The sequence below is a fragment of the Hevea brasiliensis genome, chromosome 5 (assembly GCF_030052815.1).
Source record: "Hevea brasiliensis isolate MT/VB/25A 57/8 chromosome 5, ASM3005281v1, whole genome shotgun sequence".
Lineage (NCBI taxonomy): Eukaryota > Viridiplantae > Streptophyta > Magnoliopsida > Malpighiales > Euphorbiaceae > Hevea > Hevea brasiliensis.
The window spans coordinates 104,500,117-104,526,766 of NC_079497.1; the positions used below are offsets into that span (position 1 = coordinate 104,500,117).

Here is a 26,650-nt window from a genome sequence, read left to right on the forward strand (position 1 = left end):
AGTCTTCTCTCTACTATTTGCTCTTTTAAAGGCAAGAGATCAAAAGCCCTTTACAACTTTTTCAACACCAAGCTTTTACCAAGATAGCTTGAATCCTTGACAAGTGCTATCTCAAGCACTCCCATTCTCAAGCTTCAATAGGTGCTTGTACAACCTCTCTTAAATGCAATTTAATGTTTTAACACTCACTTTCACTTAATACAAATTAAACTATAAAGAAGAGATGAGTTGATTTGCCAATGCTAGCTCAAAGATTTTAAAGCTCTTGAATGAAAGCAATAAATAAAAAATCAAGATTGGAGTGCAAATGTAGGCTTTCATCAAGTGTAAAATGAAGTAAAGAAGGTGTATTTATAGTCCCAAATCATTTTAAACCGTTTGAAACCTTTTTGGAACGTTATACACTCTGTTCTAGGCAAAATAGCCGTTATTTTGTCTTTTTGTGCAAAGTTAAGCAACTCTGATCATTTAGCAAACTAATGAAATTTTGGCAACAGTAGTAAACTAGTTAGTAAACTAATGTTTTAGCAAACACATTAGCAAACTAATATTTTAGCAAACAGGTTAGCAAACTAATTTACCAGATGCCTGTTTCAAATTGTAATCTTACAAAAATGATTTAGACCTTAAGAAAAATATATACTCCAATAGTAATATCCAAGGTCATGATGAGAGAAAATTTTATAAAATAATTAAAAGAAAAAATTTAATTTTGAGCTCCATTTGACTAAACTTTCATCTATTCTTTTTATACAAGTCTTAAGACTCAATTTATAACTCTATGACTTTCATACCTTTACTTTGAGTCTTGGCTTACATAATCTTGTTCTTTCTCATCTTGGATTTGTCTTGAGATGTCTTTGAGTATTCTTCCTACTTAGATGCAACTTCAAAGATTCTTTATGAATAAGAAAAAGAATCTACACATCACTTTAAAGTTGGGTTAGATAGATTCTGTTTGAGTTTTGTTATCATCAAAATCAATGCTCATTTTGAGCTACACGGGGACAACACACCTGATGCCATCTCTTGCTGGATCAGCAAAGAGACAATCACGGGTTGGCCTGCCAGGAAGTTGAGCACGCAGAACTGAACCATCAGGAAGGACTAGCTTCTTCGGTAGCTTAAAGTTTGTGGTTGCCAGGCTCATCACTACATTAAACAATGAGAAAACATTCGCTTGTTAAAGTCTTGTTTTTTGCTGGAGTTGTTAAAATCTTGTTAATTTTCATCTTTTGATGTTAATCTTGATGCATAATTTGAATCAGTCGTGAGGATGAAGGTACCTGACATAGATTGCACATCCACCGATAGCACGAACTGCGCCATGATAATCTGCAGCAGGGTGTAAACTCTGCAACCACATATTTTGTTAATATATAGTAATTGATGTCCTGAGAAACTGAAGTTATCCTCTTTTACTCACATGGAACATATCCCAGTCAAGTTGCATAAATTCTCCAAGGAAAGGGTATTGTAAGCCACAGAAGAAATATGAGTAGTGTGGGAGGCAGGGTCCCTAGGGTAGAAGTCATCAGAAGCTCTCACAACAGCAGTCTGCTTGGCGCTATAGATCCCATCAGTGTTACGGCACATGCATGCAATACATCCATTGTCAGGAAAGTTTCGTGCAATCGAAGCCTCAAGAGCTTGGTGATAGCTGCGGGTGAGGGAAACTCTTCCACCATGACAAGCACCAAGGGTCTCAATGATGTTCTGAACATCAACTTTTACTCCATCTACACCACATGAGGCCAAGTAGGCATGAAGCTTATTGTAGAAGTTGAAAACCTTCTTGGGATGCACCAAACCAAGGCCATGGACAGAGAGACTGTCCATGACAATGTCTGGTTGGTTGCCTAATACACCAGGAGACTGAACTGGATATGCCAACGCAGCGTCATAATCCTCCATACCAGCAGATGCTGGTTTCACTCCACCCCAGTAACCAGCCAAAGCATGCCATACATATACAGACCTATGCAAAATAATAAACCAGAATGAAATTTTCAGGTGCATTATTTTTTAATTAGTTATTGCTTTTCTTTCTTTTACTTCTTTTTCTTTTTAAGTTCACCTATTATTCAATTTATTTTTCAACTACTAAAAATAGCTTTATAAAACAACTTTTATGAAAGTTATGAAATCACATGAATATGCTCCATTAGCAGCCGCAGAAAACTAGAAAATTTCTAAGGAAACAAAACAATGAAGACCACTCACTTCACACTGTGGTGTTGCTTGGCATCTTCCACGACATGCTTTAGTCCTCTAGCCTCCTCATTCTTTTCACCATTCTTCTGAAATTTTGCTTTCTCCTTTATTCCAGTGAGCCTACTTGCAAATCTGCAGGATTTTTTTTTTTTAACAACTTGAAATTTTAATTTAATCAACAAAATGCTAAATGGGAAACTTTTTTCATGAAGATCATATAAGAACACGCATTGAAGTGGAAATATTAAGCTTAGACTGACAATGATGCAGACTTTAGTCCTTATATCAGTCCAAAGACATACAAATATTTGTTAAAGGATAATTTACCTAATCTGGCCCTCAAAGCTTAAATCAAAGAACAAGCATAGAAATCAATACACAAAGACATCATCACAAACATCGAAGGCTTATTCTCATTGGTCCTAGTGATATATTGTTAGCGAAACACAACTTGCCAATTGCCATAAATTCCTTTAGTATTAATTAACGGAAGATGGGAGATTCATGATCTCAGCTTTAATAAACGAGATACAGGAGAGAGAGATTCGTACTGTGCCCCTTCTTGCATAATAATATTAGTATCTTCAATAGATTTATTTTCAATCTGTTGCCAACCATCATCTATGATCAAAAATCGTAGTGGAGACCCTCCCTCGGATAGGCTGCAATCATAACAAGACCACAAGTCAGTCATTCAATCTTCTAACTTATAGTTGCTCATTAATTCGGACTTCCATATATAAATTGAGAGTTAATTCACTCTCCAACATCATTTCTGAAATACCTTTTAAGGCCTTCCTCAACACCCCCAGCTGTGACATTATTGTAAAATGCATCCCAAGTGCACCACCCAAACCAGTCAAGGAAAGAGGGCAACTATGCAAGACCAAAATAATGGACACGAGATTTTGACAATTTCAGCTTCATCGTAGCTGTGTTCAAAATTGTTGATGAAAAACAAAGCAAAAATTTTAAACTAGAACAAAATAATCTTGCCTTTTTCTTCTTACGATGAAGAAAAGTTTGCATGTGTTTTTCCACAGCCCTGTTTTCATGTGAAATCACCCGTTAAAATAAATAAAAAATATTTCAAGGATCAAAGTGAAAATAATCCAAAATTTTCACTAGGGAATTTGTAAATCATATGCCATAAAAATTAACCCAAAATCGTTCAGAATGTAGAAAAAGAATCCATATAGCCGACCCCAAATTTTTTGGATAAAGGCTTAGTTGAGTTTGAGTTGAGTTTGAGTTTATGCCATAAAAATTAAGGTTTGAAAATATGCGAGAGCATCACTATTTCCCTAGGTATCATCAATGCAAAATACATATTTTAGCAATCACCATGCTAGAAATTAGGTAAGGAGCATCGTCTATAAGTAATTGTAATGGCCCGGCCCACTAGTGATATTGTCCACTCTTGGCCGAAGCCCTCACGATTTTAAAACGAGTCACTAAGGAGTTACGAACCACCAACTTATAAACCCAGCATCTCTCCCATGTTTTGCCGACGTGGGATTTACCTAGGGTGTTACAGTAATTATAAATAGGAATAATAAATTTAATATTAATAATTTTTTTAAAAAAATTAATAAAATAATTAATACGCTCTTATATGTATTAGTTGAATAATATTATGTCCTATTATTTGTGTTTATAATATGGCCTATTATTTCCATTAAAAGAATTATTTAGCATTCCTTTGTTTTGTGAAAAATATTTTTTATATTTTTTTAATATTTAAAGTATTTTAAAAATAATTAATAAAAATATTTTTTAATAAAAAATAATTTTAAAAAAATCATTTTCTCAATTTTGATAAATTTATTAAAAATGTGAAAATACTTATATATATATATATATATATATATATATATATATATATATATATATATATATATATATATATTATACAACTGTATACTGTTAATTTATTATAAGTAAATAATGAAAATATTTTTTTATATATAAATTATTTTTTGTTAACAAACAGAGTCTGACAACAAAATTATAAAATTTTCAAAGATAAAATTGTATTTTATGATATAATTTTTAAAATTGTATAGTACTAATTACTAAAATGAGAAATAAATCAACTTGCCGATTAAGTATATTAATTATTTCTCACAAATATAGTACTGAAGAAAAATATATTTGCTTTTTAAAATGAGATATAAATTACGACAATCCTTTGTATTTTTTTTAATATTAGTGAATTAATTAATTTTATTTATATAAAAATATATTATATTAATTTTTATTTATTTATTATTCTATTTTTAACTAATAAAATATATTTCATTTTGATAAAAAAAAAATTAAAGTTTTTAAAATTATCTATTTGTAAAACTTTCAAAGACTAAAAACTGCTTATTAAAAATAAATAATTATATTTGTATAAGTTATCTTTGTTGTAGTGTACTTAAAAATATTAAATAATAAAATCACTTTATATTAATTATAAATAATAAAATTAACTTCCTTTGGATTATATGCCTTATTAAATTACATTTAAATTTGCATTCTATTTTAAATTTTAATATTTACATTGACATCATTGGCAATTTATTAAAATAATAGCTATTAGATTGCTTTTCACCACATTTGGAATGATTCTTTTATGTTAATCAATAACAATATATATATATATATATATATATATATATATATATATATATAGTGAATTAAATATTATTTAAATTAATAAAATTTAATATAGGCAATCAATTTTTGTTTAAATTTTTTTTATCAGAAATAGAACACATATATACGGATTAGTGACGAGAATGAATTACCGTTAAAATTATGATAATTTTAACAAAATTTTTATTCTTATGTAACTTGCATTCACACGCACTCCATAATTGATATAAGATCTCAAAAGATCAATGTACTGAGAAATGAATGTGCTTCAATTTTTTCACCACAGACTCACAAATTAAATCAATTGATTCATCTCTTGCGTGCACGTTATATGAAATCAATTCCCCATAATCATACTTAATAAGCTTCGAAAAGTATAAAAATCTTAAAGGATTGTAGACGTGAAACCTACAAAATAGAAGAAGGTTACGAAGAAAATAGTGGGTTTCCAGCCATATAAAAATTGATATATTTTCATGTACACTTTCTTTATTGTCATATAATAATTTATGATATATCACTCATGTGATATAATGAGTAAAAATGAAAAATATACATTTTAATTATAAGGATATAGGGGTGTAAGATTTATTTTATTTTATTTTATTTTTAACATTTAAAGATTTATGTTATTATACAATTAGCACTTAAAGATAAAAATTATTAAATGACGTCAATATATACAAATGTGACAAATCTCCTTATACTCTTAAACTGGTGATAAATGGATTTCACCTATTTAGCTATATAATCATATCATACATCTAATATCAAATCAAGAAAAAAAGGAGAAAAAATTAGAATAATCGATATTTATCTCTGTGTTGTGAGAAAATCAACAGACAAATTAGTTTATACAGCCAAATAGGCGAGCCCACTTGCTACATCAATTTAAAAGCATGAGAAGACTTGTCATGTTAACATATATTAATATCGTTTAACAATTTTATCACTAAGTACTAATTACATAATAATTTAAATTCTTAAATCCAAAAAATTAATAAAATGTACTTTTTTCTTTTATCATTAAGTACTAATTACATAATAATTCAAATTCTTAAATCCAAACAAATAATAAAATGTACTTATTTCTTTTATATATATATATATTCACATTTTGATAAAATTATCAAAAATTAGAAAATAAAAAAAATGACTTTCTTTTTTTAAATTATATATCAAAAATGAAGTCATTTTTAAATTTTTTAAAAGAGAAAGTTATTTTTTATTTTTTAAATTTTGATCAATTTTATTAAAATGTAAACACATTTATATATATAAAATAAATATATACTATTAATTTAATATAACAATCAACAATGAAAAATATTTTTTTTAAAAATATTTTCTATGTACAAATTATTTTTCGTGAAACAAGCGAAACTTAATTTTTCTATCTATTATATCATTTAAATTAATATATATATATATATATATATATATATATATATATATATATATATATTTATATATATTAATTTCTTTTTTAATGTCTCTTTAATTTGTATAAATGGTGATTATTAATTTTTTAATTTTTCACTATTATGCTATTTAATCTAATTTTTTTAGAATGTAAGATTATATTTTTATTTTTAAGTTTATAAATTTTATGTAATTAAGAATGTAGTATAATATTTTGATATCTCTTGAATTTTATTTATTTATTTAAATAATAAAATTTACACTAAAATTAAATTATGTAATACTTATAATTTACTATAAACAAATTTGTTATAATTTTAGTGATAAATCATAAATTAGTTTTTCAATCTAAATTGAGTGTTAACAACTTTACAATTTGAAACAATTAATTTCATAAAATTTTGTTTTATTAAAAAGTAATCTCCATTTGTAAATTTTTTTAAGTAATTATTTATTTTATATTTAAATAATTATATATTTTATAAAATATTGAATATTTTTATATTTATTATTATTTAAATATAAAATTTATATACACATTATTAATAAAATAAAATTTTATGAATTAAATTTTTTAAATTAAAAAATATCAATATACTAAAATTTTATTATAAAAAATTAAAAATTAATATGTGAATTTTGCCATCTAATTATAATTTATCTTTTAAGCTTCTATAAAAGGGCCAAAGTTGCAGTAGTAGTCCCGTGACTATTGTAGGGTGAAGCCGGCGATCTTGGAAAACATGCACCGAAATTTTAGGTCTAATGTCCTTGTTTCTTTTAATGAGCTTGATTGATTACCTTTATTCATTATTCAATTATATATATTGATATTGTCATGAGTCTCATTGACTGATTTTGGTGCCATGTCAGTCTGTAACATATATATATAAGGAGATGTTGGTGGCCTAATGGCCAACCACTCCAACGCCTATGTTAAGTAGAATTTTGACAGAGTCTTAGTAGTATAGAAAAGCATACCTAATTTGAACTTTATTCTCTAATATTTATCGTTTGAAAGCTCAAAAATTTAACTATCACTTTAATAATAAATTTTGAACAAATAAATTCTCATACCATGATAATAATTGAGAGAGACCCATTGATTTAACAAACTAATTTCTCCCTCTTTACCCTTTTTTATTTACACACAAAATTTAGCGATTGAATACTTTCTTTAAATGACTTTAATATCTTTGACTTTATGAAAGAAGATGTGTATAACCTTATGGATAGAGAGAAAATCAATTTTTATATATCTATTCAATACTTAATTTGGTACATCCATCAAGTAATCTTTATACAATTATAATTATGATTTATTTTAATTAAAGTAAAAATTAATTAATATCAAGTCATATTAAATGAATTGATTTTGGCCCATTTAATTTTTTTGAAGTCACGAGAAAAATCTTATATGTGATTAACTTCCCATAGCAGCGCTTAGTTGGGTGTTGCTTTGGTGAGTTAGACGAGCATCTGGTGCTTCTAATGCTTGGCAGCTTCCACATAAGTTGATGCCCAGCTCGGCTCTGCCTGAGCGATATGATGCTTAGTCCTCGTTGAGTAATATGATACTCGGCCTAGTCAAATCGAGCCATCTAACGTTCAGGCTAGCAACCTCTTATGACCTTTTCAATCATTCTAATTCTTTGACTCTTTAACTGTCATGTTGGCTCTTATGATCGCCATGCTGGTTTTGCTAACTTTTTGACTCGGTTTTAAGCAGGTTATATCACTGTTGAAAAAAAGTTTTAAAATATTATTTTATTATTTTATTATTCTTATGATAAAAACATGTTAAATTTAATTTTAAATTATTTTTTAATATTCTTTAACTAGTATATTTAAAAATATATATATTTTTCTTAACAACAACTCTAACAACAATGCCAAACAAGTTGTAGGATCGAGCCACCATGTTAAAAGCTTACATTATTAATAGAGACACAACTCTAACGCTTCTTTATAGTGTAATAGTCCAAGCAACATGGGCTAAATGACATAAGCAAGATGCTGGCCTACTGAGCTATTTATACTCAGTCTCAACAATCCCTCCACCACCTAACAATGATTCAAACCCATGATCTCAACTCTGATGTCAATTATAGAATCGAGCACTTACCAAAAGTTTAAATTATTAGTAGAAGTGCAACTTTAGCCCTTTATAGGTAGCAGTCTAAGTGCTATACGCTGAAAATATCTTGACAAGATATTGCCCATTAAACTATCCCCATTTAATGCCAACACAAGTCCTGTATGGCATTCTTGATATTTAGATGCTCTAATATAAGGATTAAGAAAATTAACAATGAAAATTAATAAAAATTCAAAAGTGATTACGCATTTATATATGCATCAATATTTTACAATTATCTAATTAATTGCATTTTTAATTTCTTAACTTTTCAAGAATGAAATTATAGCCTTATTCCTATTGCCTCAATTTTTGTCAAGTCATACACCACTGCATTTTTACACTTTACATGCCATTTAATATAAATTTTATTCATTTATAATTTCTAGTTTATCATATATTTAATATTGGCCTTCAAATTTAATTTAAAAATCAGTAAATGTTATAATTTGAGTGAGATTGATTTTTTTTTGTTTCATTCTAATTAATATTTAAATCCAAAATTTCATAATTTTAAAAATAACTTTTATATTAACTCCATCCATTTTTAACTTTCGCATTTGTATTTTATATAGTAATTAAAAAAATAATAAAATAATCTCATTTTTATGAATAGTAATGGACTAAATTATCATTTTTCTCATCTAATTATTTTTTATATAAATATTTATTATATTTAATAGAGATAAAAAGAAAAATTAGAAAAAAAAAACTTCTTAATTTAAAATTTTTAAATGTAATAAATAATTTTAAATAAAAGAAAAATCTAAATACTGACATATAGAAATAGATGGAAGAATACTGACTAAGCTTATTAGTTATATCAAATTGAATCCTTTACCTTATAATTCAAATTTTGAAAATTCATCATCTTATAATTTAGTTTTTAAAAAATTTTATATTTCCATCACCCTAATTGTTTCAATATTAACTATTTCATGTCAATTTAGCCATCATATTGATATTTTTATTGAAGGGTTAGTACAAGTCCAATAAAAATTGACCATGTGCGCAATATAATTTAATAAATTTAAAAAATAAAAACTAATAGCCACACTTAATTGGTGATATTCTTAATGATTTTATCAGTTTTTTCTAGATAAAAAAAAAAAAAAAAAAAAGAGATTTCTCACCCCAGGATATATTATCAACCTTATTAAAAGATTGCACTGAGATTTATATGTCGCTCATAAAAAAATAATTAATTATTATTTTACATTAATTTAAAATAATGTGTTTGCATTATATATAAAATTTGGACAAACCTTCTCTTTTTAAGTTAACTTTTAAGTAGAGTTAAATTCGATTCATTTCTTCTATATATTATTAGAATCTATCATGTTTTAATATTGAGTCACTCATAAACATATTTATTTATAAATTTCACGCTTCAAAATTTCATATTTAGATGTAAAAATGATGTATATCTCACATTAATTTATAATAAAATATTTATGCTATATATAAAATTTATACAAATATTATATTTTTTAACTAACTTTGGAGATAAAATTAAATCTGATTTAATCTATTTTTTTATATTAATAAAACTTAAACTCCCAATCTATTAAATCAACTGTCGTTAACTGTATATTAATCTTATTTTAATAAAAAGTCCATTTTTCATAGAAAATTAGAAATTTGGAAAAGCAAAAGCATAACAACACAATACATTACATCAGTTTCCTAAAAAAAATGCATTACATCACTAGATATTACGTGGCTTACACTGATGACTTTTCCATCAAAAATAAAAGAATAAAATAAAATAAAATAAAATAAAAATAAAAATGAGCGCTAAACTATCAGCCAAGTTGCAAAATCAGGCACTAAGCAAACCAACAAAAATTCGTGACGCTGTGGTCACGTGCTCAAATGCATGGCCCACTTACATATTAACACGCATCAGTTCCACGTCAGATATAGAGACAATATCCTATCGTGGTCGTTCGTGCCACGTTGGCTTCGTATCTGTACAGAGACAGGCTCCAGTCACAATAGCCACCCACCTGGAATTGGAATGGTTGGGTGGGTAGGTGGAGGTTTAGCCATAGTTTAATTATAATTATTAGATTTAATCATGACAGTGTGTGGGGCCCAAAACACGTCAGCTCTGACTGTAACACAATAGATTTCCCAATGCAATAATACAGTAAAATGGTTAATTTTTGACGTAATTACAACCGTTGGATTTTGTTAATTTTTTTTATCGGATATTTTTATTTCCACGTATCAGTTTTACAATATAAAAAAATAATTCTTTTAAGAATTATGATAATTTTTTTTAATAATATTTTTTTTAAAAATCGAATCTAAATTCTTAATCAAAAGCACAATCACTGTTTTAATTAATTAATTTAATAATATAATAAAATATTTCTTTTTTATATAAAATGGTGTGAATATCAAACTTTTAATTTCTGAAATGAGTTATTGTCTAGACAAACTTTTTTAACCTTGTTTGGAAATTAAAATATTAAAAATTAATTATATTATCAGAAAGAATTTAATTTTGTTAACTTTAAAAAAATTAAAAATTAAATATTATTATGTGAAAATTTAATTGAATTTTTTCTTATAAATAATTTATTTCTATGAAATTTTTAAATAAAAAAATTGATAATAATAATAATAATTTTATTAGTTTAGATATAATTTATAAATTCTTTTATTAAATTTACCAATTAATACTTTGATTTATATTGTTTGATAATTTAACTATAATATATTGGATTTTATACGCTTTAAACAAAACAGGGGAAAAAGAGATAAAAATATAAAGGTTCATGAGAGTGTTCGGTATTAATAAGTGACTGTTTGGTAGGGTTGAGCAGAATTCGGTTCAAATCGAAAAATCGAACTGAATCGAGTCAATTCGGTTCAATCAGTTTAGTTTTACAATTTAATCGGTTTGGTTCAGTTTTAAATTATAAAAATTTCGATTATTTCGATTTGATTCGGTTTTGAAGAAAAAAAAATCAATTAAATCGAACCGAACTGAATAGTGATTTATATAGTCAAATCAAACTAAATCAAACCGAATCGATTTTTGAATTGATTTATTTTTATGAAAAACTTATGAATTATATTTAATTATATATATATATTAATTGTTTAATTTCATTGATTAATGATTATTAGGTTCAAACCAAAGTTAAAATTAGACCAAATAACTTAAAAATCAAGTCTAAATTAAAAAATTAATAAAAAATCAAACCAATCGGTTTAAACTGAACCAAACTGAAATAGAGCGGTTTGATTCGATTCGGTTTTTCACCCATTTTGGTTCGATTCGATTTCTAAAATTTACGGTTCGATTTTTATAATTTAATTCGGTTCGATTCGATTCGATTCGGTTTGAACTAAATGCTCACCCCTACTATTTGGTATTAATATTAGAGGGTGAAAATTATTTCTCAAGAAAAAAAATTATTATTTTAAATGATATTAAAAATAGTAATTTAGAAAAAAAAATATTTTGCTAATGTATTGTTTTTAGGATTAAAATCTATTAAATTTAATTTTAAAATTTTTTAATATTCTTTAATTAATATATTTAAAAAAGTGATTTTTTTTAATAGCAGTTTTAATAGCAACACTTCTTTACAATTTTTATTTTTAATTTTTAAGAATAATGTATTTAATGAAATTAGAGAAGCAAATTTTATATTATTATTTGAGTTACATTAAGAAAAACGTCATTATATTGTTTAGATTGCAAATTATTTTCAAATAAAATTTACATATTTTAATCCAAAAATTTTAATTAAATAATAGAAAAAAATCTGTATATCGTTTTCTAAATATTTAAAATGATATTTCTGAAAATGAAAATTATAATATAAATTAATATGTAATTTTTTTATATAAATAAAATTAATCATTTGTATATAAAATAATAAAAAATTTTAAAAATTAAATATTGTTGACAGAGCTTGTTGATCACTTAATAGGCTAGTTATACACTCTATTCGGTCTTTTTACGAATCATAACAGATAACTTTTAAATTTAAATCTCCAGTTGAATAAAGTATAGGCTTTTTGTAAAATATTCTTTTCAAGGAAAAATAAATAAATAAATCACTTCTATACATACACAAAAATTTATTCACTGAGGATCTACCGATAATAATCGATCTTAATAGATATGTTCATAATTCATATTTTATTATTTTTATTGAAAGGTTATTTTTTACAATGAAAATTGTGAAGACTGATTTAGAAAATCAAATGGAATATTAGTAGTAAAATTATTTAATTATATATATTAAAAAATTGTCAATAATAGAATTAATAATGAAAAAATCATACTATGCATCTAAAAAATAAAACTGATTTAGCACAATTATAAAATTAATTTATAGTAAAAATTTATTATTTTATAAAATTAGTTTATTTTTTTACGATTATAGTATTATACTAAATATTTGCACATATTATTATATTTTTTTATTAATAAATAATTTATTATATATATAATATATTTTTTAAATAATTAAAATAATTTTTTTTTACCCAACAACTCAATTTCCTAACTCCGTCATTGCCAATAATCTAAGCAAGCAAATCTGGGGTGGAAAATTTTCTGATTTAAATCTTTTATGTATTAATATAATAAAATTTGATGATAATTTTATATCATATTACAGCCCATTAAAATTTCTCAAAAAAAAATAAATATTATCTTTTATTTATTTGGTAAATGAAATTGGATATAAAATTAAATTCTTGTTTAATATATATATTGAATTAATAGATTTTTTACATTTAAATAAATTCAATTTAGTATATATTTAGTTCGGCTATTAGATTCAATTTTTAACAATAAAAATAAAAATTAGTAGTTAAAATCGTTAAAGCTTAATTTTTTATATACTATAGTACTTATATATTTTTAAGTATAATTTTAATTAAAGATAATAATTGAAAATAAATATGCTAATATATGTTTAATTAATAAATTCAAATCATCAAAATATTTCTAAGTTTAATGGTAAAAGTGTTTTTATCAAATTTTTTAGTTTTTTCCTTAAGAAATTAATATTATTTTTTAGCTCAATGATTAACAAAAATGTGTTGATTAAAAGTTTTAATTATATAGATTAAAAAATATATAATATATTTATTTTAATATAGATAAACATAATACAATATAAGTATATATGTCTATGTATTTACATGTTACATTTTTTAAAAATTACTTTTTTATTTAACTACATATAATTTATACATACTTAACACGTCTTACATAATTTATTCATATATATATATATATATATATATATATATATATATATATATATATATATATATATATATATATATATATATATTAATTATTAAAATTTTTTTAATATGGAAAAGGGATTTTTTTTTAGTGGCAAATTAAAAAAAAAAAGACCTTAAAATTTTTTATATAAATAAAGTTAATTTTAATGAATTAAAAAAAATAATATAATATTTAGAGGCTAATAAGTTTTTATTTCAAAAAATGAGTCATTAAAGATAAATAATATAATATTTAGATACTAATAAAAATTTACCTTATATAATAGTTATTAATAACAAATATCTTATTTGTCTCAAGATATATATCTCTCTAAAAGACAATATTTATAGTAGTGACATCAGCTAACTTCTCGGTATTTTTTACCTTTTTTAATCAAAGATAAATATGTGCATGCGTGCGCGCACACACAAGCTTAGAAATAGACGTGTTTCTCAATAAAATCATGATAATTTTATTAATATATGCTAGCTTTTATAAGTTCACACAAACTCATTCACAACTAGGGGTGATCATTATTCAGTTTAAACTGAAAAAATCAAACCAAACTATCATAATTCGATAATTCGGTTTGGTTTTTGATATAATTCTATTCGGTTTAGTTTTGTATTTTAAAAATTTTAGTTATTTTGATTCGAATCGATTTTGGAAAAAAAAATCGGTTTGAACCAAACCGAACGGAATAATATTTTTTATTTTTGAATTAATTTATTTTTATGGGGAATATATATATATATATATATATATATATATATATATATATATATATATTGCTTAATTTCATTGGTTAATAGTTATTAGGTTCAAACTAATATTAAAATCAAATCAAATAACTTGAAAATCAAGTCTAAATTAAAAAATAAGTAAAATTTGGAGCCGATCGATTTGAACCTACCTGAACCGAAATAAAGTGATTCGGTTCGATTTGATTTTTCATTTATTTTGATTCGGTTCGATTTTAAAATGTAGTAATTTTGTTTTAGTAATTTAATTCGATTTGGTTCAATTTAATTCGATTTGAACCGAATGCTTACCCCTATTCACAACCAATGATAAATTATTAATCGATTTAAATCCATTAGTAATTTAAAATACAAAAAATTTTGGATGTTGACATTATCAACGGATTCAACTTCCGTTGGTAATTTACTAAAAAATTTTGTAATTGATTACTAAATTATTAATGAATTTTAAATTTATTAATAATTTATTTAGTTATTTAAATTAATAATTAAAATTTTTTAAATTAATTTATTAGTTATTAATTATTTAAAAAATTATTTTATTTTATTAATTTTTTTAAAAAGGAAAATATATATTTAGTTACTACTTGACTATGAAAATCTTTTTTTTTTCAATAACAATTACTACTCAAGTAATTTTATTTGTAAAATAGTTAACAAACTATTAAGTTAACTTATTGACTTTTAATTTCTAGCCATGGTAATTATATTTAATTAAATTTAAATTTAATAAATTTTATAAAATAAATTAAAATTAAGTAACTTATAAAATTGAGTGATTGTATTTGATAATTATAAATAAATTTAAAAATAAATAATTAATTATTTGAGAAAAACTATTTAAAATTAATTTTTAAATGAGTTATATGTTTGGTCAAAAAATACTTAAAAATAATTTAATTTATCAAAATGATAAAAAGTGATATATTATTGAGTGTTGTGGTTGTTAAAATAGGACAATATTGATATTTTAAAAAATTATTTGGATAATATAGTTTTTTACTTAATCAAAACATAGTTTTAAAATAAGTAAATAAATCTTAAGTAACAGATACTTTGTTTATGACTTCTTACTGATTTTAAGTAAATTTTTAACTTATAAGTCAAACTAAATATTAATCAACTTATAATTTTCTATTTATAAGTAAATTTGACAAACTTATAAGTTAAATCAAACACCCTTTAATGTATCAATTGATGAAACTAATTAAATTAAAAATTCAAATCTCAATTAAAATTAACTATATATATATATATATATATATATATATATATATATATATATATATATATATAATTCATTAATCAAAGAATATATTGACATAAATTAAAAGAAACATCATTTAGTTTAATCATCTCCAAGAACTCATTAATTAACATGTAATATCATATCATGGCCTTTTTTGAATAGAGACAAAGAAATCCAAATGATTGGTAATGTGTTATTGGCTATTAAACTTTAAAGGGTTGCCATTAATCATATAACTTGGTATTGAGAATTGCCACATTAATAGATTTAGATAGGAAAGTCCAATTTGCAATTGTATAGGCCCTTTTCATTCCACCCCCAGTTTGGACCAAAATTAATTAAGCATTAAGTGTTTGATGCATAACTTGACATAACCATTATGAATAAAACTTTTAAGAATTAAATATGCTCTCTTTCCAAATATTCATTTTATTGACTAAAGTTAAAATTTGAGATTAAAAATTTTATTTTTATCAAAATTATTTTTAATTAGATCCTTCGGTTTGATATCAAGTTTAAAATCTGATTTTTACTTTTTTTAAAAATATATATATATAAAAACTGTTAAATTAAAATTAAAATCAAGAAGCCACCATCAAAATTTGACCCACCAACATGTGGGCATGGCAACATCCATGTGTATGGCTATACCCAATTGATTGGCATCAAAATGTAGAAAGGAGTGGGTCATCATCACACAAATTCTTGTAATCATAAAGGTTTTGATCATGATTTGTGATGATGAGAATGATTTTAGTTTATAGGCTACAAATTATTTATTTATTTATTTATTTATTTCAAGATAGAGATGCAGTTTGATTAAAAGGATTGGGTACAAAACCTATGGCCAATTACAAGATTTCAATCTAATAGAAAATTCAACAACCCCAAAGTCGACAATAAAAGGAAAGCCATAGCCCACTTAGCAAAGCCCTAGGGCAAGCAATGGGCGTTCAACGTGGAGAACACCTCCATGACTGGTAGCCAAAAACACAGCGGTCCCCAATACAGTGCTGCACTACCATCAACTAGCCTTTTAGCCGTTGGGCCGATTACAAACACAAAGAGGAGCACCAGAGAAGTTCATTCAGAGTAAAACAGCAAACCATACGAGGTCATTGTGCTTGTCCATGCTCATAGAAAGCTTTTCCTCCAATTTCATCCCAATAGCCTCCAGGAAGTCCAACCAGTAAAGAAACTCTAGAAATGACAATAAATGCAGCCAAACAGAACCAATAAGCGCAGAAGGCAAATGGCGAGGTATTCTTTGGCATCCCACTTGCGCCTTTTGGGCCAGCTATGTTGCCAGATGCCCATGATAAGCCCATACCATAAAACTCAAAAACTACGTGAGTAGAGAGGAGGAGCTCCCATGCCCAAAGAGGCAGAGGGAAGCTGCACACCAACAGCAAAAACGAAGGAGACGAGCTCCAAAAACCAAAACCAAAACCAAAACCAAAACCAAGCTATTTTTTTTTATTACAAAGAAATTATAATTTTATGATAAATATTAAAGTTATATATATATATATATATATATATATATATATATATATATATATATATATATATATATATATATCAATTAACATCCAAATAAAAATTTCAAAATTTTCATGTAAGGATGGATTGAATTAATAACATTTCTTCTATAAGCATTGAATTAATAATAACATTGTAACAACATTTACAACCACAAATAACAGCCTCTTCTTCAACCTTCATCACTAGTTTTGTCCCACCACTCTCTCACAACAAGAACAAGAAACATTCCAAATTCAGGTGAAAATTACATAACAAAAATCAACAACCAGGGCTCACATCCTATTTACCAAAAAAGGATTTTGCAAAAGGGTTAAGAAAATCTGGAAACCAAAAACTAAAAAATTGTACTTTCAGCCTTTTCACAAGTCATGATTCTTTCTTGTTGAGTCATCTACCCTCACTGTTCAGTTCTAATGACCCATCCTTCATTAATTTGAGGCTCAGATTATTGAACCGCTCTCGCGAATACTGTCTTGATGCTTTTCTCCAATCTGTACCAGCCTTCATCATCGTGGCAAACTCGTCGTAACTTATTCTTCCATCCTGTAAGTTTAAAGAAAATATTCAGGTAAGATTCCTAAAGAAGAAAAAGAACATATGATGAACTAATAATTTTATATGATGTAAAGGAAAATTGAGATTGCCAAGGCTCCATAAAATATACTAGATCAGTCCTCATAAAGAGGAAATCAACTCTCCTCAAAAAAGCAAGAAGATTTCCAAGAAAACATCTCAGGTGGTGAGTGGGTCAGAGCACAAGTATTGGGGTTATGCACAAACAAGAAAGCATAGCATTAATGGTACGATTTTTAACTTCCGAAGAAATATAATTTTAAAGAAAAAAAACAAAGTAGTTTAGAATGACCAATTCCATAATCTGCTGCTATCAAAGATGCATGCCTCTGCATATATGCAAAAATAACTACTTGAAAGGAAAGCATCACACAAATTTGGAAATGCGTACGCTACTTTCAAAACCAAAAGCAGAGCAATTGACAAGAAAGTAGGACCAACCCTATCTGTGTCCACATCATGAATAATAGCATTAATGATCTCTTCGCTGTTTTCATCAACTTCATCAGCCAAGGCATCTCTTAGCTCCTCAATTTCTATATACCCACTTTGGTTTTTATCAAAGAATTTGAAGGCTTTGTGAAGGTGTTCATCATTACCCATCTTTCTTAGGTGAACAGAAATGGTCACGAACTCCCCATAGTCCAGATGCCCATCCCGGTCTAAGTCACCCTGTAAAAATATAGAAAATGCTTATTAAGATCATAGCATAAGATGGCACTTTATTGTACATTGAAGTCATTATTTATCTATCGTTTTCAATAGCCAAAAAGAAAATGTAGACAGTTTCTTGTTTCTGTTTGGGTAGAAGGAAGAATAATAAAAGTTATTGTCTCGTATATCAACAATCATTTTTGCTCAAGAAAAATTTAAACAATAAATATGATTTCTTTCTCAATGTTATTTGGTTGAACACATACCTAATGTTTGTGAGTGTTCAAGTGCAAGTTCTCATCAAAAAATAAAAAATAAAAAAAATATTTTAGACAAAAATTTGGCACTATCATAAAACGAACAGAAATAACAATATCACATTGTCCATTTGCATTTGATTTGATAAGACACAACTCAAAGCTTTTTAAAAGGCTCCATACAAGATGATATAAGAATTTTATCAGGGGCATTTTTAATTTGAATCCAGTCAAAGCAATGAATACAAAGGCAACAAGTTTGTAAGTTCCTAAAGCTAAGATCAGCACGGCATCTAAACCAGGATAAAAGCCTTTAACAATCAAGTTAGTGCTTGAGGACTTACAGCTTCCATTAGCATTTGAAGATCAGTATCAGTGATCTGATGACCTAGTTTCTGCAACCCAATTCTTAGCTCATCTATATTAATTTTTCCCTTATTGCTAGTATCCATCAGTTGGAAGCCCTCCTTTATGCCAGCAACTTCCTCGACTGACAAATGCTCAGCTACTACCTGTTAATTTGACATTGAAAAGAATTAACAAATTAACTATAACATGTATGATAGGACTTAAAACTAAATTTGACATTGAATCATGAGGCCAAAACAAATATTTCTTTAATTGGAAAACAAAGATTTGAGACATTACCCTAAGAGCTCTTTTCTTGAGTTTGTTCATTACAGAGAATTGCTTGAGCCTTGCTTTCACCGTTTCACCTAAGGAAACATTAGGCGCCTTCTTTGCATTCTGCAACCAAGGATGATCTGCACTCAAAGAACAAGCAATTATTCAATTTTGAGAATTTTCTTAGTCACTCAAAACAGTAAGCAAGAAAAGCTTCATAAACATGAGACATCCATTTGATTAGAAATCACATTTACCTAGCACTTGTTGTGCTGTAAGCCGATGCTTTGGGTCAGGATCAAGCATCTTTTTCACAAGGTCTTTGGCATTATCAGAAACCTTGGGCCAAGGATCCCTTCTAAAATCTATACGAGACCTAATGATTGCCTGTGCAACTCCCTGTTCAGTTTCTGTGTAGGAAGACAGGAGGATAAATTAACAAATCAAGTACAGGAACAGATACAATAAATTTATGAAAAGAAAAGAAATCTAAACATAGAATTTTCAACAGTTCAATTAAATTAAACTTTATTTCTTTTTTTTTTTTTACTAATTTGCATAAATACATGCAAAAAATGACCTGCCATAGAGTGGACTATGCATGATAATTGACCCATGTAGCAATGTAGAAAGTTCAATGAATTGATACTTGATAGCCTCCAATGAAGGTCATTTATGACAGTGTTTTGAGTTTAAAGATATTACCAGTAAAAAATTGTCAGATTTTTAGATAACATAAGTTCATAACACAACACTTTTAGATGACAGGTCATTGCAACTTTTTCCCAACATGCAATGTCAATAACCATATGGGTTTTAGTTTATTGGCCATTTAGAGATCACTATGGATATGAAAGGGAGAAAAGAAAACTTATAAAATTAGAAAAATGTCTTGCATAAATGTTTGAACCCATCAACATTGCCAAGAAACCACTCAACCTAAAAGCTTAAACTTATAGGTGAAGACCCCAAGAATAGTTTTATATCTCTAACACACCCCCCCACGCAAATGCGCATTGGGCTTGAAGCATGAACAAGTATAGGCCCACTTTACCTTATGCTAAAATATTTAATTAATAAATGGAGGTGGCTAAGACTCGAACTATGGAGATTTTGGTCAAAGACACCCCTAATACCATGTCAAGAAACTATGCAATTTTAAAAGTTTAAGTTTATAGATGAGGGCCCCAAGAATAATTTTACATCTCTAACAAACATCAAAGTGGTTTCTCCTGTATGAATACAGATGCATAACTAGTATTCACATATCTGCATTTTTTGACACATGCACCAAATGCAAACATCATTATGTTTAGGAATGATTTTTCTTTAACCAAAACAAAAAATACCAACCTGCCCAAAAGGGTGGGACACCACAGAGTAAGATGTAAAGTATGACACCAGCACTCCAGACATCTACTTCTGGGCCATAATCCCTCTTTAAAACCTCAGGAGCCATGTAGTATGGACTTCCAACTATCTCATTAAATTTTTCACCTGCAAAAATTAATCAAACTTCAGCAAATGTACTTGGAAGGTGAACCGTGAACACCCACTAACTGTGGCTAAAAAGTGGGATTACAAAATACAATAGGTAATGATCAAGGCATTACCAGGTTTGAAAAACACAGAAAGTCCAAAATCAATTGCCTTCAAAGGAGCAGTTTCCTTCATGTTTGCAAACAAAAAGTTCTCAGGTTTTAGATCCCGATGCATCACCCCATGCTTGTGGCACATCTGACAGACAACAAAAGCATTAAACTCAATAGAAGTACAGTGCAAACCAGCTAAATGTTTCTGTTGGAATCATATACGAATTCAGTATTTGGCAACCTACCACAAGAAGTCAACCCCCTGTTAGCCACCACTTCAATGGATACAAGACAATATAGAACTTACTATCAAGAAAGTAATATTTACAGCAAACTCAACAATTTTTCAGAATTCTAGTAAACCATTTATCGATAAAAAAAAAAAAAGTCAGACAAATAATTTAAAAGTGACAAGAGGAAATATTTAATATTGTAAATAGGCAGAACCCATGGTAACCAAGCTTTTTTATAATAGGAAGACGCTTGCGGAGGAAAATAATTAAAAAAGCTAATAGAAGAAGTTGGAGGTTACAAAAGATAGGCACAAGAAGAAAAGGGGAAGTTGGAGAATAGGAAATATGAAAAAAGGGAATCCATAAAAGAAAAGTCAAAATTTTCAGACAACAAGAATCATCATCTGCATCTGCCATGTATATTCTTCAAAACAAATTTCCTTTAAAGAAAACAAAGTCCATAATTCAATCAGATATTATTCATTAATCACTTCCAAGTTATTAGATTTTTATCAATTGAACTTGTGGATTGATCCTAGATCCCTGCACTCAGGAAGAGCAAAATTCATCTTATATCAAAATAAATAGTAGCATCCAATTCTCTCTCGTTTGGCCAATATCCACATAAATTGAAGATTGAAATAAACAAAAGATCCAATAAAAAAAAAGGTCTCTTACCTGAACAACCTCCACAATGGTCTTTGTAACAGCAGCAGCAGCTCTCTCAGTGTAATGCCCTCTAGCCACAATCCTATCAAACAACTCTCCACCCTCGCACAACTCCATCACCAAATGCACTGCGTTATCATCCTCATATGTATCCTTCAAACTCACAATATTAGGATGCTTAGGCAAATGTCTCATAATCTGCACTTCTCTCCTGACATCTTCGATATCCACTGCCGTCCTTAGCTTCTTCTTAGAGATTGATTTGCAGGCGAAATGGTCGCCAGTCTCCTTGTCCGTACATAAATATGTGATTCCAAATTCACCCCTACCTAGCTCTCTGCCTAGCTCATATCTTTGCTCGATTTCTCCTCCTGTTGGGTCTTTTAAGACGGTTAGCCTGTGCTGGACTCCATTGTTGAGGCCGTACTCGATAGCAAATGGGTTTTGTTTCTTCTTGTTCTTCTTATTATCGTGATCTGGGGCTGTTGACGGGGTAACACAACAATTACCCATGAATCAGAAATTAAAAAGATATAAATTTGACCAAAAAAATCTTGTTTGCTGGGATTTTTGCGGCTCCTGGTGAGATGGATATTTAGATTTGTAGAGAAAATGGATTCAGAAGATAAAAAAAATTTGGTCTTTCCAGTCAAAATCTAACGCTTTGAGCAAATCAAGAAATGGGTATTTGTAATTGCGAAAGAAGATCCAAGATCCAGCTATAAATGATCAAATCTCTGGAGGACAAGACCAAACAAAAGCCAATTTTAATGGAAAATGAAGAATTTGACTTTCAGGAAACTAAAGTTAAAAAAATAGAAAACTAAAGAAGGTATGCATGTGAACAAAGGGAATAGAATTGGAGAGGAGATATATCGGGAGGAAGAAGGGAAGGAGGGAATAAGGATGAGAAGAATTTACAAGGCAAGAGGCATGAAAATATTGAAAATATTGATGAATTAGAAGAATTCAAAAGGACAGTGGATCAATTCAAAGAGAAGGAAGAGAGAGAGAAAGAGAGGTCAAACCTCCTTTCTAGAGAGACTGCCCTCCTAACCTCTTTTCCTTCCTTTCTCTTGACAATTTTTTTTATGTTTTATGTTATTGTTTTAGGATTTTGTTTTTGCTTTTCCCCTTTTCTTGGAAGAGGGGAAGAAAGAAAGCAGGAGTAGAGGGAAGAGTTATGATATGTTTTTCCAAAATAACCACAAAAATTTCATGTAATTTCTCTTTAAATCTGTTCACTCACTTCTCTCTACATTTGACCTTTCTCATTTGAATTTTATTTTATTTTTACCTACTTTTAGTTTTTTTTTACCCATAAATAAAATAAATTATTTTTTATTGAATTAATTTATTATTAATTTTATTATGTCAATTTAATTTTTATATGATTTTAAAATATTAGATAAACAATTTTCTAAATAAATATTTGATAAATAATATAATAAAAATAATTTTATCTTAAAAGAGGTAAATAAAAAGACTTGAAGTTAAACCTCCCCACCTTCTAAAGATTGATTTTTATGTTTGATTATTTAAATATATATAACAAGTAATCACTTTAATTTCAACGAAAATTCATATTTTTTTATTATATTTATAAAAAAAATTATTTTTTCATAAAATTTATCCTCTATTCTTATGAAAATTACAATTTTTTTTTAAATAATTTCAAAATTTTATTATTAATCAAGAAAATGTGAAACAAAGATTAACCTTCTTGCATCATCATGGATAAAACAAGGCAAAGAATTCTATTAAGCATAGAATGCAAAATCTATTGTATTTTGACTAGATGAAAAGTAGGATTTAAAAGGGATATTTGTATCTCTTTATGGTCCTAATTAAGTTCTTATGAAGAATAAATTTTTTTTAATTAATTAATCATCCTTAAATGTGCATCATTAATGCCATTCAAGAGTCAATAATAATATCATCATCATTATTCTAGACATCATTTGGGTTCCTTTGTCTTTGGTCACGTTCGTTAGGGGAGAGCAATTTTCGATTTAAATCTAAAAATTGAACAGAATCGATTTAATTCAATTCAATCGATTCAATTTTAAAATTTAATCGGCTCAGTTCAATTTATAATTTTAATAATTTTGATTAATTGGTTCGGTTCGATTATTTTCATAAAAATAAAAAAAATCGAACCGAACCGAAATTATTAATATATATAAGAAATCAAAGAAAATCAAATCAAATTGAATCGAATCGAATCAAAATCAAAGAAAATCGAACCTAACCTTAAGATTTTTGAGTTTTGATTTCTTTTTTTTATGTTTTATTATTTAGATTTAATATTAAAAATATAAAATTTTATAAATTTCGGTTTGATAGATTTAAAATGGAACTGAACCGATATTTATCGATTCGATTCAGTTTGATTTTCTCTTATTAATCGGTTTGGTTTGGTTTTTAAAATTTTTTATTTTCAATTTTTAGTTTTATTGGTTCGGTTCGTTTCCAAACCGAACCGACTGTTTACACACCCCTAACCTTCATCATCATCACTCCCATGAGGTTTTGTGTAAAAACCAATTAAAGGTCTATAATGTGCCATCCTACATAATTCCATATGATGAATATATATATATATATATATATATATATATATATATATATATATATAAACCTCAACTTTTCAAAATTATTCATGGAATACTTTACTTTAGTGAAACTTAAATAAATTTCAATGATTAAAATGCACACTAATCAAATATCTAACATTTATTAAAATAAATTTTTTTATAAATTTAAAAAGCTTAATATTCTAATCTTCATCTTCATAAGCTATATTAGCAATTAAATGTGTAATTTTTATCACTTTAACCTAATTATGATATTTGGTAATTTTTTTTTATATATTTATATGCATTTATATGGATAGCATTTTATTAATTATTCAACTAATTTAATGTAATCACATTTAAAAAATTATTAATTTTTAACGATCCTAAGAATTAATGTAATTAGAACAAGTCAAATATTTTTATGTGCTCGTTTTAATTGAATTTTATTAAAATAATTTAAATAATATATAATCAGATTGAATTTAGAAAATAACATGCATATTAAATTTGATTTTATGTGTTAATTATTTATTATTTAAATTCATTTATATAAATAATTAAGTAAATGTAAATATATATATATATGTTTCACAATAATATTTATAAATTATATATAAAAATATATTATATTTTAATTAAATATAATTTAAATATTTTATGGAATTAATAAATTTTCAAAATATAAATTATTAATAAAAATATATTTTATATAAATTAATAATTTATATGTATAAACAGATTTAAATATTATTTAAATAATAATTGAATTTAGAATAATTATGAATAATTTATAAAAATTTTAGTCGAATTTAAAATAAATTTAATATTAAAAAATTAATAAGTAGGTAAACTTTTGCATAGAACTTACTCTTCGCCATCGCATTTCGCATTTCACATTCTAAATTACATAATTGCCCATTCCCAATCGCGTCGGGGCTAACCTGTTCCGAAAGAAAACTCGAGAAATCAGAAAGCCAATATCCGTCGCATTTCATGCTGGGACTGAAAAGGGTACTTTTGTCATATTACAATTCCCCTTGTACGCTTTCCCTGTTTCCTCTTTTGGGCTCGCTCGGGTCAAACTCGAGGGTCTTGACTTTATTATTATTATTTTTTAATGAAAATAGGAATAATATAGCATAAGAAAGATTATTATGGAGGGTTTTTTATTATTTTTTTGATACTTTAGTTTGATTTTAATTATTCACTAATAACAAAATTAGAATCATACTAAAATCGAACCGAAATTAAAGAATCGAGAATCATACTGAACTGAAATTGAAATAACGAAGAACCGAATTGAAATCTTGATTCGATTTTAATTCTTCATTGACAACAAAATCGAAATCATACTAAAACCGAACTAAAACTAAGACACTAATAATCGTACTGAACTGAAATTGAAATAACGAAGAACTAAATCTAAATCATATTGAAATTTTGGTTCAATTTTAGTTTCTAGATAAACCCCAAATCAAATCAAAATCGTACGCGACTGCTGTGCATCACAATAATTTTCATAATTTTTTAATTATTACAATATTAGTTAATTATCATATAACATATTAAATTTATTTTATTGAATCAATGATAGAATATAAATAATAATTTAAAAAAATACAATTATTATTTTGAGCTAGAGGATTAAGAATTTAAGGACTCAAATATGAAATTATTAGATGAATAATATGTTTTCGAACGCTGAATCAAGAAGTTATGAAATTATTATTATTATTATTATTATTATTATTATTATTATTATTAACTAGGTCTTTGCTAGTATTTTGAAAATTTTTTATTGTTTCCATCACTATCATTGAATATTTTTTATTTTGATTTTCTTAATTTTATTAAAGAAAAATTTGAATTATTAGCTAAATTCTAGATATTTAACAATTGAACTATTTGTTCAACAATGTTAAAATTGATTGATTTATAAAAATAAAAATTTAGTCATTTTACAAAGCCAGTGTTAGTAATCTAGAATGTTGAATTTCTTTAACAAAGCTTGACTTTTAAACTAAATTTGGATGAATATTAATATTTTATATTTTAATATGGATATTTATTATATTATTTTCTTAGAAAATTTTGGGTATATTATTCATTATTATGATTGGTGAGAGAATTTTATAATTAACAGTATGCTTAAATTAAATATTCTCATAAAATAATTGGTCAAAAGAATTATTATTATTATTATTATTATTATTATTATTATTATTATTA

The 26,650-nt window shown here is 26.3% G+C and overlaps 1 protein-coding gene and 1 pseudogene across 1 annotated transcript; both read right to left on the reverse strand.

Annotated features, from left to right (window-relative positions):
- Positions 1 to 997: 997 nt before the first annotated feature.
- Positions 998 to 17,420, reverse strand: LOC110659542 (probable galactinol--sucrose galactosyltransferase 2; annotated as a pseudogene).
- On the reverse strand, positions 17,325 to 22,977 carry LOC110631554 (calcium-dependent protein kinase 32). The gene is made up of 8 exons (XM_021779422.2): positions 21,852 to 22,977; positions 20,962 to 21,085; positions 20,702 to 20,845; positions 19,606 to 19,758; positions 19,373 to 19,488; positions 19,069 to 19,236; positions 18,255 to 18,485; positions 17,325 to 17,783 (listed from the first exon to the last, which is right to left on the reverse strand). The coding sequence occupies exons 1-8, from the start codon at positions 22,353 to 22,355 to the stop codon at positions 17,628 to 17,630; spliced, it is 1,596 nt and encodes a 531-aa protein (XP_021635114.2). The 5' UTR covers positions 22,356 to 22,977; the 3' UTR covers positions 17,325 to 17,627.
- Positions 22,978 to 26,650: the final 3,673 nt, after the last annotated feature.

Coding starts and splice junctions, on each gene's coding strand:
- LOC110631554 (XM_021779422.2), bottom strand. CDS start 22,355: ATGGGTAATTGTTGTGTTACCCCGTCAACAGCCCCAGATCACGATAAT. Junction 21,086..21,851: donor CCATTGTGGAGGTTGTTCAG/GTAAGAGACCTT, acceptor GTTGTCTGTCAG/ATGTGCCACAAGCATGGGGT. Junction 19,489..19,605: donor TACAGCACAACAAGTGCTAG/GTAAATGTGATT, acceptor CTTTGAGTGCAG/ATCATCCTTGGTTGCAGAAT.